Source organism: Lygodium microphyllum, chromosome 8, assembly GCF_053477565.2.
Source record: "Lygodium microphyllum isolate KBCC chromosome 8, Lygodium_microphyllum_v1.1.10, whole genome shotgun sequence".
NCBI classification, from domain to species: Eukaryota; Viridiplantae; Streptophyta; class Polypodiopsida; order Schizaeales; family Lygodiaceae; genus Lygodium; species Lygodium microphyllum.
Window position 1 is genome coordinate 35,613,991 of NC_141142.1, and position 16,306 is coordinate 35,630,296.

At 40.2% G+C, this 16,306-nt stretch overlaps 1 protein-coding gene across 1 annotated transcript; it reads left to right on the forward strand.

Moving 5' to 3' along the window:
- Nucleotides 1-14,408: 14,408 nt before the first annotated feature.
- On the forward strand, nucleotides 14,409-16,106 carry LOC148032149 (putative aspartic proteinase GIP2). The gene has a single exon (XM_087682787.1). It carries the CDS (start codon nucleotides 14,682-14,684, stop codon nucleotides 15,831-15,833), a length of 1,152 nt encoding a protein of 383 aa, XP_087538913.1. The 5' UTR covers nucleotides 14,409-14,681; the 3' UTR covers nucleotides 15,834-16,106.
- Nucleotides 16,107-16,306: the final 200 nt, after the last annotated feature.

Genomic DNA, 16,306 nt, shown 5'->3' on the forward strand with positions numbered 1-16,306 from the left:
CTTCATTTGTTGTCATATTTAGACATTATGCGAAACAACTAATCTAACCAGTTCACTGTATAGTACAAAATCTATATTGCGGCTTGGTTGTGTGGGTGACATTTCCATGTAGAGTGCATCGACAAATGTGCTCCACAACAGATTGTGATGTCATGGCAAAGTTCAAGCAAGAGAGCCAATGGCGGGCCACAAATTTGAATACTATGGTAGATGAGATAGAGTATTTTGGAAACTTGCAAAGTGTTATCTCAGTGGATTATTGTAGCTTCTCCATGATTATATTTGATGTACAATGGTTTAAAGTAGTATTGGAAGGAGTTGGGGCACCCGTTAGGCAAGGTCTATCTACATTTCTAGAAATAGATTTTGAGAAAAGATGGACAGGTTTGCATGACACGTTTGTCCTACCAGATCATTGTGAGTAGGTGCATGACCTATTTTTTAAATTTTTCCATGACATGAAACAATCACAAATGTTGATTCACTCTTATATGCGTGTATACATGTCACACATACGGTTAGATGTACACAAGGCAATCAAGAGTGGCACCTCAAAGCGCAAGTGGATAAATGTAGAGGGAGTGGCGATGACAGGACTTATTCGGAGAACTTTGTAAGTTTTCTTTTGGTTCTTCTCGCTTTTTTATTTAACTTATCACTTGTACTAACAATTTTGTTTCTAATAATACTTTTCTACTTTTTTTTCAGCATACCATCACAAACGGCAATCCCATAGGTTTGGAGAGTCGATATATAGAGAGACACAATCTCACTACACTTATCGATAGATTATATGCTCACGGCGACCCAGTAAGTCAATTCTCTTTCTTATTGATAGTCACTAGTTATTTTAATGATGCATTATGTAAAGTGGATTAATGTCTAGTTGTTCATTTTGTAAAGTCCATTCGATGCTCCTTTGCATCAGGACGAGCTTTCAAATGGCGAGGATATGTAGCACACACTTGGATTCATGGAGCACACATCATCTTCTTTTTTGGTCATGTGATCTGTACATGTCTCTCCCATGTAGCATTCCTTTGATGTACTTATCTTCCTTTGTATAAACTCGCACTTTGCAATATTTCTAGATATATTTTTATGTTTGTTTTGGCTCTCCTCTCCATGGTTCCATGTAATTTTATGAGTTGTTATCACCAATCTTGTACTTACTTTATGAGTTATCAGTCTTGTGGTTTTAAGTAGTTTTTATGTTTATCTTGACGACGATTGCATATCCAGTATGTAACTGCTTTGCAGATTTTATATAGCACATGGTGCTATGGAAAGCTGCCCTACCACAAAAAAAAATTCCTCTATAATCATTGCTATTTGCATTGCTAATTTACTACACATGTTGCTATTAGGATTGCAATTAGCACGCTTTTGCAATGCTCTCTACGAGAAAATTTGTAGAGACGCTTATATCAATGCTTTTAGTGACAATTGGGGAATTTTTTTAATGAACATTTGCATCCCTTTGAACATCGTATGAGGCCTGTATCTTGGAGTGAAAGAACCCTTCAATGACAGAGCTATTTGAGCTCTAACAAAGCCAAAATCCTTTCCCAACCCCGTAAGCATCAGTAGAGCATTAACCAAGTAAATACTTGTTATTTAAACAATGAACAATAGGTCTATCTTGAAGAATAGGTCAATGGCTAACCTTAAACACTCTGAAAAATGCTCAAGATGGAAGTTTTCAATGCCAGTGAAAGCTCCAAGCAAGTGATCATTGATGCGAAGCTCAACATGAGGTGGAGGAGATGAAGGATATCAACAACAAGGGCAACCAAACGAGTGCAATTCATGTTGATTGCTCCTCAGATCCTATAGGCTATGGCTAATGGGTAGCCACCACCTTCAATGTATAGGTATGCAAGCATCTCGGGGAAGTTACTATATGTATATCCTTTACATCACGTGCGTTCAATGCCTATTTATAAATATCATTATCTGTGAATTTTTCCTAAATAAAACATAACCCTTTTCTATTCAATTTGTAAATAATCCCTTTATATTATATCCTTATATATTTTAAAAATGTTTAAAATAGTATTTTTAAAATACATTATTTTGAACCCACGTGATGCACACATATATTTATGAGTAACTTACCCGAGGCAGGCATTGTCTACAAAGTAAATGCAGATGGCCGAGCACAAGTGGCCTTTAACCACAAATAGAAGCTATCTTGGATCACAACTCAATGAGGCTAAGTGAAAATTTATTCCTCCTAGTCAATTCTCCTAGTTAGCTTTACAAACCTGGCCACAATTCATTAGTTTCCATACACCTACTAGCCTGGATGGTTGGAACAATTTGACTCCTCTGAGTTTTTTCTAATATAATAAGAGTGATGTTCTGTGTGTGTGTGTGTGTGTGTGTGTGTGTGTGTGTGTGTGTGTGTGTGTGTGTGTGTGTGTGTGTGTGTGTGTGTGTGTGTGTGTGTGTGTGTGTGTGTGTGTGTGTGTGTGTGTGTGTGTGTGTGTGTGTGTGTGTGTGTGTGTGTGTGTGTGTGTGTGTGTGTGTGTGTGTGTGTGTGTGTGTGTGTGTGTGTGTGTGTGTGTGTGTGTGTGTGTGTGTGTGTGTGTGTTGTCATTATTCCTTCCAAAATTTTCCAAGCTACCTCATGATATGATAAAAATCTAAGTATCCATACACAAATGGCCAGTACTCTCTTGGTCTATGTGGTACAACTAAGTGTAGATACGCACCCGGATTGGAAACTTGCTTGGGAATTCACAAGGTTACATGGTAATGAGTGCTGAATAGCTTTGCAAAGTGCAAACCTAATTGGGCAATGGGTGAGGGCATGGTTTGAGTTGGTTCCCAGTCATATTTGACCAAAGCAGAGGACTAAACTTTTTTAAAATCTACACACGATGAACAAAATATAGCTCGCACTTTTCTTTTTCAATTTAAATTTTGAATTTGCTTTCTTTTGAAACTCACTAGCACTATGACAATGGAAATGCATGTAAAGTGAGGAGGTAGAGGTAGCGTATTGGAATCTTAGAGAGAGGTGGACATAACAATATTGCAAATAATATAGATCCCATATGATGTTTGAGGATGTTCTACATGCAAGACTATAATCTATGAAATGAACGTGCTTGAAGAGGTCTTAATTAAAGGATATATTTAAAGCTTCTAAGAGCTCAAGTTTGGTAATTGCTCTCGTCTTTGTCATAAAGAAGAGGCAAAAACCTCATAGCCTGCGTCAAGGCTGATGGTGCTGTTCCAAAATCCAGTCATCATTAACTGGAGTGATCAGTGTTAGAAGGGCTTCCTAATGCAACATAAGGTCCAAGGAAGGGATAGTTCACATGCCTGAATGCATAGGCAGACGCGCAGGTGAGCCTACTAAATCGTTAACTAGGAGAATAGGCATAAAACAAAGAAAAAATTGGTTGATCATGACAACAATAGTAGATTATTAAGTCCTCGTGTTGCAAGCATTGATCAACTAGTAAAATTTTTACTTTGAGCACCAAAGCATCTACATCGAGGAGCCTGTATTTCCACTACACAAGAGTGCCAAGATTTCAATTTACATGTATGAATACTATGTCCTTGTAGATAAAAAGAAGCCATTTAAAACATGTCAAGGAGCTTTTCAACAATTCCTACATAGGAAAACTTATGAAATGTAGGAAATTCTCTAATTTTTCCTAGGTATGTATATATGGATCCCCTATATATAATTAGGGAACTACATTTCCAACATCTCATGGTAGGGAACCCTAGGCATGCACATATGACTTCCTTATATATAACTAGGGAATTTTATTCCCCACATCTTAAACTAGGGATTTATAGGTCATATAACTAGGGAATCGCATTTTCCACCTAGCAGAGTAGGGAATTGTAGGCTACACAACTAGGGAGTTCGATTCCCTGCATTTCAAATTGGAGAATTACAAATATCTATATCAATAAGATATAATTAATAGGAGACTACAAATAGTCATACCAAGATATAAGTTGTGCAAAGTGCTCACCAAACAAATTAGGTTTAAATTAAGTAATCACTTAATAATATGATATTTCTTCTCATCCCTTTTTACAAAATTCGGCAAAACTCTTCCACTTTTACAAAATTCGGCAAAACTCTTCCACTTACTCCTCTAAAGATTATTTGGTGGTGCACCAAGCCCTATGAAGGTAACTATATTGATCAATAATTTAATATTGAGAAATGTGTGACCTAGCTCAATATTTATGGAAATTAGGAATCTATTCTATGTGTCGTTTGTGCATCTTCTTCCACACATTTCTAGTGCATGTGCATTTGCTAAATGAGATGAAAATTATCCTCTTTTCCATAAGGGTAATGTCCTAAAATAAGCATCCACATACTTGTCTACCTCTATGGAAAACTTCAACATAACTAACCTCCAAAGAAACATATAAAACTTAGAGAGAATGATGTAGTATTCCATCTTGGTAAGGTTAGGGTTTTTTCATTTTCTCACATATATAAGTTTATTGCACTTACTCTGATTATCCTAAATCGCATTAGAGTTTGAGGACACATTGCCCATCTTACCTTGATAAAGGATAGTTCAGGTTAAAAGTTTTATAATAGAAAATGTGATAGATATCAAAACCCCAAGCCAAATGGGTTAGTTTCTTAACACACATGTGTTAAGGGCTACCATAAAAAAGGTTAGATACAAATATACCTTGCTAATTTCTAGTAATTGTACAGGGTTTCCAAAATTTAATACCCTTCTAAGAATTGATAGGCCAATTTAAGATTTTCATTAATAAAAATATATATCCACTTTGAAGCCCAAAGCATTCAATCAAATAGAGAATTTAGGTGATGAATCAATTCTCACGACGACACCTAGCAAATCTTGAGTATTTCAAGCTATGGTATTTTTCATGTTTCTCATGGTCAAATACCCTCTAAGAAGGAGAGAATTCTTGGCCTCATGTCTTTCCATCATTGTTACGCGATTCTACCTCCTCTACATGCTCCAAGCATTGGTTGGCTCTACCCCTTGCAATATCGACCCCTCTATCTACATATTGTCCTCATCTATGCTGGGAACATTGCTTTCATCATATACTCTCGCACTTCAGGGAGTTGAAGGTACAACATACCACCATCGAGGTTATCGGGGGTTTTGATAGAAAATTACATGTTCAAAATCACATATAAGAGAGATTTAACATTTGTGACATATACCATAGGGTAATAAAATTTTAAAAAACATGAGTTCATGCACTTGTTCACAATGGGCCGGCAATACAAATGTGTCGCACAAATTTGTCCATCTTTTTTCGGAATCTATTTCGAGAAATCCAGATGGACCTTGTCGAGCAGTTGCCCTGACTCCTTCAAATACCACTTTGAACCACTACACATCAAATAGGATCATGGAGAAGCTACGGTAATGCACCATGATAATACTTTGCAAGCTCCCAAAATACTCCATCTCATCTATAACGGTGTTTGGATATGTGACTTGCCGTTAGCTCTCTTGCTCGAACTTTGCCATGATACCACAATCCATTGTGGAGTGTATTTTGTCGATACGCTCCACACTCCACGCAAAAATGTCATCCGTGCGACTACACCGCACTGTATATTTTGTATTGTACATTGAAATGGTTAATTAGTTGTCACATATAAAATCTAAATACGATAGCTTATAAAACATGTGGTCACCTTTGGACTACATCCCCTCTAGAATTCCCACTCCTCAGTTAAGATCTCCACCCCTTTGCAAGAGGCTGCAATCAAAGCTCCATGCAACCATCACATTGACACAAATCGCGGCATCTCCTCCATGCCCTCGAGATATCAAATCAGTTGATGGCCTATACTATGTCGAAATTCAAATCACACTTCATCCCGATCTTTTCCTAGCTTGCTTGTACCTAATGAGTCATGTCTCCATGGAGGAATGGTGCAGCATACAAAAATGATTCGTTTTCTCCTCCATTGTAGCATCCATCCTTTTTTCTATCCCATTTCCAACCACCACATCTCTGATCAATCTATCATCGTCCTTCAGTGACCATAGTATACTATTGTTTGAATCCACCATTGGTAGCCACTGTGAAATATGCACTAATGCCTGAGACACCAACCCACCTTCAACCATGCTACCTTCTGGCCAAGCTCATTGTCACGCAAAGTCTTTTAGGGTTTTCATGAAGCATTCCAAGAAGAACATCCATCGCATATGGATAGATCTCGCAATCTCCACTTCATCTACAAGATGCACCAGGAGGTGGGTTTGTATCGTGAACATGCTAGTGGGCAGGTACTTCTCAAAGAGACGGACCATCTCCACTGCTTGCTGCCTTACGGATTTAATAGAAGATGTCTTGATCTCCTTCTACGAGATCCATTGCACTAAATTTGACAACCTATAAATCGCCCCGCATATTTCTGAAGTAAGGCATCTCGCGATCACGATCCGTAGTACAAATTGCCACAAATGAAGAAGCATTACAAACAATGACTAGACTCCAAATAGCAAAATACGCATATCACTTATAATCCATTGGTAGTACAAACTTGATATATCTTATGCCAATCATGGGATTTTAGCCCTGATAATTGTTCATCTTTAGAAAATGCGGATATGAGAGAATGCATCATACCAGTCAAAGTGCGGATAGACATGATAATTTACTTCACAAAGCTATCTTCTTTAGGGAAAAAACCCAAGGAGCACGAGGTAGTTGCAAGTGACCATCAGCACTTGACTATGGCCAAAGCGCCTCCATCTTGCATACCTCCTTCAAATCCATTCGTGCCCCTGCAGTGTCTCTCTTTCGTGTGATGTGGTCCCATAGTAAGTTGCCCACATTCTTGAAAATATGCATGGGATCCAACAAGTGGTTGATCTATGAATGGGTCCAATACGACAACTTGTAGAAAACTGAGAATCGTCACATTCCATTTGGATGCTACTCCGTGTGGATCATTTTCAGCTCGTACTAGCTTTGGGCGTTCATTCGTGTGCTGGAGATCATCCATGAAAACCTTCCCTCCGTTCATGACCCTCCGGCAAGAAAGCAGCATATCCTTGATATACCACCTTCTTCATGGTTCGTGACCCTTGGGAGTCTAACTATGGCCCACACAATGGGCATGCATGATAATCTAAGGTAACCAGACCTGTCCCAAGACCTCTATCCTGTGAATACGAACTTGAACGAGCTATGATAGATATTACCAATGAGAACGGAAGCCTACTTACCTGAGCACTCCCCGAATCCCAGAAAGCCATGCATAGTCCACATGAGAATGGCTCGTATATTGGTGGACCATCAACCATCGTGCTTGCTCATATCTTCCACAGCGACCCCCTCCTCCCAAAAATCTTAATTAGCTCATCAACTAATGGATGGAGATAGACGTCCATATTCTTGACTTTGTAGCGGTCAGGAACAAGCAAGCTTATGATTAGGTGTCATTTCTTCATAGAAAGCCATGGTGGGATGTTGTAGTTAACAAGGACTGCATGCTACACTGTAAGAAGTTGAGCGGAGACCAAATGAGTTCATGCCATCCATAGCAAGATCGAGCCGAAGATTTCTTAGCTTTCATGCAAAGCTTGGAAAGGTAGAGTCAATGTGGCTCCATGTGTGTGAATCTGCTAATATTTGTTGGACTCCATCTATGCATCTATTCTGTGCATGCCACGTTGTCAAGCTCGCCATGCCTAACGTACAAAACATGTGATGTATATGGGGGATAAGCAGAAAGTTTCTAAGAACTTTCCGAGGGATGGTTTGCCCTTGCAAGTCCTGTCAAGACCTATGAGCACCACACTTTGGACATGTCTCTATAGTCTCGTATTCTCCTCAAAACAACACATAATCATTGACATATGCATGGATGTTGTTGTAGTCCATACCAAGCTTTCGTAAAACATGTCGTGCATCATCATGAAACTCAGGTATGGTATTTGCAAGCAGTAATATATGATACTTTAGTAACTTGAAAAGAAATCATAAAACACCTTGAAAAAGCACAATTGTTTTTTATAATGGTACAGAAAAGAAATCAACAAAGCATACATAGAAGGTACCTGAACAACTCAGTCACACTCGCATTTCTCCACCCGTATTTTTCTTGCACACTTAGAAGTGCAAGCAGTGTCTTCAGGTGAGATACTCAGCACCCATCATATAATGGTATGGATGCTTCCTCTCTAGGTGGATCAGATGTCTCGGCATCCATGGGCATCAATTTACATGTATGGAGACTGTGTCCTTGTATATAAAAAGGAGCTACAAATAGTTCCATATACCTATGAGTCTATACATGGATATAAAATCAAGATCCATCTAAGTTTATTCAAGGGTATTTGCTGCTAGTCAAAAAGATGAATAGAGATGATAAGTTGACAAGAAAAACAAATATAGCTAGCCACTACTGCTAGTTTACGTGGAGCTAGAATGAGAGAAGTTCAAAGTTAAACTACTATATAAAGGGTGGTTGCTCTTATATATGGATGCTTCTATTGGAAAGATAGTGACAAAGTTCTTAAGGTAGCTTTTTCTAAAAAAGATGGCCATGTCTAAGGCGGCCTGGGATGTCCACCTTACAAAACATTAAGATACGACATTGTATTGCGAGTGGCGATTGAGTATAATCCTCTTACACAACCCAAGACACATGAGAAAAGGAGCACCGATATATATTTGTGGTCTGGTGCTACCTAGAACAATTTGAGTAGTACCTCCTAGATGCAAAGAGACACCACAATGGAATTATTATTTTCCAAATAGTAGCATTCAACCTCCCAAACAAAAGAACACTTTAGCCTCAAGCCAAAACCTTAACTAAAGCACACATCAACATCTAGCGGTAAATATCCAATACTCATCAATTTGATATGTCACTCTTCACTTTATGATAATTCCATTATCCCTTTATGGCACACTAAGTGGCATTTATTCTCTGCACATGTATAAATTCACTCTTTAAAAATGTAAGAACAAACGGTCTTCTCCTGTACTACTGACAAAAAATCAAGCTTGCTGACTCTGATAGTGGCCAATTGAAAATGATGATAATAACTGAGTTATAGAGTGCTCTCCAATCCACATCAACAACCACTCCATAAACACATTAGATCATTGTAGTTACCATTCTCTTCCCTACACATATACAAGATCTCCCTCTTCATAATCATACATGTATCTTCTCCAAAACAAAACCCAAAATGGAGTTGCAAACATTGCTCCATCTAGTGTCTCCATCCAATATACTCGTAGAAGTAGACCACAACCACCTCACAATTGGATGTCACCATAAACATATGCTTGATAGCATCATTAGCACTAATGGTAGTTGATCCAAAAACAAGGCCATTCCTTTGAAAGGCACCCTAAAATTATGTGCTTTCACAGCAGATAGGATAATAGCTCTCCCATATTTCATGCTACCGACGGCTACAAACAACTTCTCCTCATTTATCATGCTACTGCAGAGGATACACTAGCGTAAATTTGAACTGGTTTTTTCCTTCTTATCAAACCTTTCGTATCGAACAACATGCTCCTATGAAAATAAAATAGATGCCCAATTTGATATTGATGAGCCCGAGCGAATGCTGCTTTGTATAGTATGTGACTATTGTACTATTCATTTTCCATGATGCTAAGGAGGATGGATCAATCCTCGGTGTGGAGAGGAGGGTAGTTATGGTAGAGTGCCCAAGACATTGTCTTCACCTTCCTCTTTCGACTCTCATCTTCTGTCCTCCAATAGACGATCGCTGCCACCCCCCAAATCACTGCAAAAACCACCCCATATATATTGAATGCCTATGTTTTACTTTTTTTTGCTTTTGGTAAGCTTTTACTTCAAGCTAAAGCTCATTAACTTGGCTTTAATGAACTATGCTTTACATATCTCATTGAAATTTCCTTTTGATTCAAAGAATTCCAATTAAGTATTCATCCAAGGTAAACTTTTGATCAAAATCTTCATGACTTCCAATATTCAGTGTGTCTTGAATAGTGGAAAAATCTAAAAATGATCCCGCATTCGTTATAACTCTTTGTCATGCCAAATAAATTTGACATCATCCTCTACCCATTTATACATTAAGATACAAATTGCACACTAGTTTGTGCTTGCTCCACTTCACCTAGAAGTAATTTCCAACTTATTTGTGATGGATTGAGCAACCGCAAAAATACCTAAAAACGTGAGTTCAAAAGAAAGGATATTACATTTAGTAAGATGTACAGGATGATATTTACAAAAGGGGTTTTTTAATTACAATTTGGAAAAAAAATCTTAAGTTTAGTAAAGTAAAAGGGGTCATTTTAAGGTCTTATAGCATGTAAAGAATAAGTATTTCTTAATATCCTTTGAATGCACATTATATAGATGATTTATTATAGGTGGATCCCATGGGGTTTAAGGTGGCAACATTTTTAAATAGATGATGGTTGTTTTTATGAGCTAGAGATTGCATACACGATAATATTTTAGGAGCTACCTAATTTATATTGCAATTTGGAGTTGGATGTTAGCTAACAAGGTATTGAGCTGTGAGATCATAGAAAGCGTGAAAATAGAAGATCAAGTAAAGAAGCTTCGATTGTAAAAGAGTTCCACATAAACAAACCTAAACATGATTACATTAAAGGGGTTTTGGTTTAGTTCTAACAAGGTATTGAGCTGTGAGATCATAGAAAGCGTGAAAATAGAAGATCAAGTAAAGAAGCTTCGATTGTAAAAGAGTTCCACATAAACAAACCTAAACATGATTACATTAAAGGGGTTTTGGTTTAGTTACAACCATGTCCAGGAGTAGAATAGCTTAAATGAACAGTATGGACAAGCATAGCAACACATATGGTACTAATTGGAAGCAAATATTCATTTGGGATACCTCAATTGTGTTGGTGAGAAAGGGACCAAAAAGTAAGAAAAGGGGGGAGGGTGGGGATAAAACAAAAAAAAAATGTATTTAAAGTGCAACAATCTTTCTAACTCTAAGATCCATGGCCCAAAAAATTATTTCCACATAAAAATATTTTAATGATTTGGAAAATAAAAAGATAATGCTTCACATCACTACGTTGACTAATAAGCACTATACTTTTGAAATAGAAAATTAAATTTGGAAAATGTTCAAACCACATGCTTTGTGTGCATGTGTGTGTGTGTGTGTGTGTGTGTGTGTGTGTGTGTGTGTGTGTGTGTGTGTGTGTGCGTGCGTGCGTGCGTGCGTGCGTGCGTGCGTGCGTGCGTGCGTGTGTGTGTGTGTGTGTTATTAATGGAGATTTGCACATATAAATGTTTATTCACATCAAAGTTCCATCAATGCTACATCATAATCATGGTGGTTAGTATGGAGTTTATACACATTTCAAAGGGTAAAACTACTTAAGTTTATATGCATCTACTTATCATAGCTTCAAACTGACCATAAACTTAAGCATGATTTTAAATGTAGAGCATGATGTCATATTCTTCAAATCTCACTTTCCATAAAGTTTTCCAACAAAGACTAGCACCACACTACCCAAAGCCACCAAGGTGTAACCTCATGGACATCACAGTATGCATTGCCACATAAAGGTTAATTGATAATGAGGGGCCAATAAAGTGACATCAAAGGATGCATTGTTTGAGAATGTTTGATATGAAAATATCATATGGCTCAATTTCTTGTCTCATCTCATATATATTATAAATCCTATGTGATACAAACATTTGGCTATGCCAATGGAGAATCAAGCCAGAAAGCATGAAGCTATTGAGCTACCACCAACATTGTAATGATGGATCTCTACACAAAGCTTAATTGACAATGAGGCACCAATAGAGTGACACTGAAGGATGCATTCTTTGAAGGTTTCTAGAAAACCAAGATATAGAAGTATGAATTATTTGACTTACATTCAATATTTAAGAATTTTAGTTATACGTTCAAATAGCTTAAAAGTAATACATTATTGTATGCCACGTGTGCCATATGTCACACATTAAGTGTGCTTTTTGTTTGCTTTTTTGTGAGCAAAGAGAAGCAACCATGCGCATGGTTGCTGCTTCCTTTTGCTCACAAACATGAGAAGGGGTTGAGGTATAGCCTTGCCAGCTTCGCATTGATACCAGCCATGCAAAGCACAATTAGCATGCCTAGCTAGCAATGTTGACCAAGCCAACTAGTCTCTATGATAATGGAATCTAAGCATGCGAGAGAGAGAGAGAGAGAGAGAGAGAGAGAGAGAGAGAGAGAGAGAGAGAGAGAGAGAGAGAGAGAGAGAGAGAGAGAGAGAGAGAGAGAGAGAGAGAGAGAGAGAGAGAGAGAGAGAGAGAGAGAGAGAGAGAGAGAGAGAAAGAGAGAGAGATTTCATCTTCAAGAAAACATGTTACCTTGTCTTAATGCATGTAGCATGCACCAATGAAGATTTTTCCATAATTGGGAGCTTAGTTTTGTTTCCTAGAATCAATAGAGATTTTTGGACAAGTGATTTTATTCTCATTGAATTTTGTGCTAGGGCACGCCATGTAAGTTCAGCATGAGTTTCATGCTTTTGGTGTTACCTTCAATGTATTCTTTTAAAATATAGAAAAGATTTGTGGGCTTGCCACATAGGTTCAACATGATTTGGCATGCTTCAGGTGTTACCTTTAATGTAATCATTTTAAAGGATAGAAATACACATACAAGCAAGCCACATAGGGTTCTCTCTCTCTCTCTCTCTCTCTCTCTCTCTCTCTCTCTCTCTCTCGTGAGCCTTGCCTTCATAGGATCGTGGACAACATGGGGATCCTTAGAGCAAAAAAGCTTAACATGATCCTTTAAAAATAAGGGAAGGAGGGGGGGGGGGGGGGGGGGCATCCAAGAAATGCACTTGAACATTAACAATGTAGCTTTGCTTGGATTTTGCATGTTTTTGTTGTTGTTTTTCTTTTGCTTGGCCTATTCACGCTAGAGTTTCGAGGGAAAAGTGAAATGTCAAACTTTTCCAATCCAAGATGTGATAAAAAGGTTTGCTAGGTATCTTGATGGAGCTTTTATGGATAATCTACATATGGATATGGATATACTTATTTGTTCTCTCTTGGAATCCCCTCCTCCCCCTCATTTCTTTTCATGACTAAGACACTCTCACTTTTTGACTTCTTCTAGATTTTGAGAGCCTCCTTTGTTCATTCTAGCAAGTCTCCTTTCTTTTAGACTCTCATTCCACTCCCAGACCTCTCTCCTATTGTCGAGCATTCACCTCACTAATGTTGAAGAAAGTAAAATGACTTGCAATTTTCCTTTTTGGGAAAAAACATCCCAAGATTTGAAAAAAAATATGTAAAGTTTAAACCTCGCAAATGATATAATCACCAAAATGGCAAATATATAGGTGCCATCGGGGGGGAAATGTTCTTGACCATTTTCCATGCAACTTTGCTTGGATTTTGCATGTTGTTGTTGTTGTCTTTCTTTTGCTTGGCCTATTGAGGCTATCATGATTGTTCTCCAATTTTTAGGAAGAGTAGTGAGGGAAAAATGAAATGTCAAACTTTTCCAGTCCAAGTTGTGACAAAAAGGTTTGCCAAGTATCTTGATGGAGCTTATAAGGATAATCTACATATGGATATGGATATACTTATTTGTTCTCTCTTGGAACCCAAGCCCCCTCCCCCTCATTTCTTTTGATGACCAAGACACTCTCACTTTTTTATTTCTTCTAGATTTTGAGAGTCTCCTTTGCTCATTCTAACACAACTCCTTTCTTCTAGACTCTCAATTCCACCCGGGACCCCACATCTCTCTCCTATTGTTTAACATTTCCCTCCTCGTGCTGAAGAAAACAGAATGACATGCAATCTTTCTTTCTGGGAAAAAATATTCCAAAATTTGAAGAAAAATATGTAAAGTTTAAAGCTTACAAATGATACGACCACAAGAATGGCAAATACATGTACTTGAATTGTAAAACCCTCAAGTATGAATAGAAAGATCTTAATTAATAGTATCACTTTTAAGAAAAGTGGTATCTCAACTTAGCTCACCATAGAGCACGCTAGTGGTGAGCTTTGAGTATTTCCTATGGGATTTTAGCTTGCAAAGGAAAAGTTGTCGAATAGTATACAAATGTACGAAGAATTATGTGCTTGATTTTGCCCATTTAAGAAGAGTATAATGAAAATTGTGTGCGATTCTCGAACGATATTTTCCCAAACCTTCCTTGTTAGGAAATCGAAGTCTAGAATCCTTGGTGCTGCAGGTCTTATTAGAGAATTCCGTTAAAGCTCGTGAGCTGGAGTTTGTCTGATCTCCGCGTCGATAAAGTCCGCTTGCGGCTTCTGCAAGTGAAGTAGCTGCTACGAACTTGCTCGTTTGACAATGCATGTCGTGTCGATAAGCGTTGACAATGGACATACCGATAGGCTTGTAAGAAAAACATGCTGTGAATCGTGAATCTCGTGATAGGCCGACATGCAAGTTGTCAGATGCTGATTATCGTAGCTGAAAAGAGCGCCGGTGCGCGTGCAGCAGGCACACAGACTGAGACCAGACTCCACAGAGAGAGAGATCTTCTGTTGACTGATGAGAGCGTCGGCGACTATGCCGTAGCCGACGCGTCTATAAAAGGATGGCCTAGCCCTGACAGGGGGTTCATATTCGACACCCCATTCTCGAACCAGCTTCCTGTCTGTCATTCATCTACCCACCAACATGCAAAGCCAGCTGTTGCCTTTCCTTGTCGCCATTCTGGCCATAGCAGTATTCTCGTCGCAGCATGCGCCCACGCCCGCCATCGCCACAGCTCTGGTAGGCCAGGTGAGCCGCGCCGCCAACTCTGACGTATACAACCTAAAGCTGTCGCTCGGGACGCCGCCGCAAGCGCAGCTGCTGCCCTTGGACGTGGAGGGAGCAGTGACGCGTGTGTGGTGCGACCTCGGGAAGGGGACCTTCGTCACGGCGGCGTCGACGACGTTCCGGCAGCGGCTGGCGAAGTGCCGGCCGGAGGCAGCGGCTACGTGCGGGCTGGCGGACGACACGGCGACGCTGAACACGACGGATGGCACGAGGCCCCTGAAGCCCTACGGGGTGAAGGGAGTGCAATTCAGCTGCCTGAGAGGGACGACAGCCGAAGCCCAGGCGGCGGCGATGGGGGGCGGGGAGTATGCTTTGCCGGCGCAGCTGCAGGCGCAGTCCGGCGGGAGCGTGCAGGCGCGGCGCTTCGCGTACTGCTTGCCGGGGACCGCCGGCGTGCCCGGGCCGGCCTTCTTCGGCCGCATTGACAGCTACATCCTGCAGTCCGGCCCCGCGGTCAACGTCTCCGGCATCCTCGCCGGCACCGCCCTCACCACCTCCGCCCGCGACGGCACCTACTCCATCGCCCTCAAGTCCATGGTCGTCAACGGCCAGACCTCCATCGGCGCCCCCCTCCGCCTCCGCATCAGCACGGCCCGCCCCTACACAGCCTTCGAGCACTCCACCTACGTCGCCCTCCGCGACACCTTCCGTCGCGCCATAGCCTACGGCTCCGTCACTCAGTCGTCCCGGCCTGTCCGCCCCTTCGACACCTGCTTCAACGCCTCCCACTTCTACTCCACCCGCGTCGGCCCCTCCGTACCGCAAATTGACCTCCACTTCCAGGACGGCGCAATCTGGAGCATCTTTGGCTTGAACTCAGTCGTCCCCGTACGCGGCGGCAGCGACCTCTGCCTCGCCTTCGTGGACGCCGGCGTCGGCCAGCCTTCCGTTTTGGGAAACTTCCAGCAGCGCGACAACTTCCTGGAATTCGACCTCTCCCGCTCCCGCCTCCGCTTCAGTGGCGTTTTGGCTTTCTTCCGAACCCTCTGCGCCGATTTCCTCTTCTAACACCATAGGGCTCCCCACCCAACAAGCATCTTCAGTCTTCATCTTGTGATGAATATGGTCCTGCCGTTACGTTTCCTCCATCAATATTTGTCACTCAGATATTGGCAATAACAAGGTTTAACTAGACGCTCCATACCTAGATTTTTGAGATGTTTCGTGCCAATGTTTCCCTAGGTTTGAAGCATCCACATCAATAACCCTAGGTTTGAAGCATCCACATCAATAACAATCACGACACTTTTCCTTCTAATACATGCTTCATCTCGCAAGAAATTTTCATGCACATTTCTCCGACGATGCTAAAGGTCAAGGCACTTTGTGTCCTAAGGCACAATTCATGTGCAAGAGGGTGTTCAAAATCATTTAAAAATAAAGGATTGAAAACTAATGTCAAGAGAGTGAATTTTTATTTGTTAACTATAAAATAAGGCATACACACATTCAAATTACCTAATAAATCAATTTGCACAAAT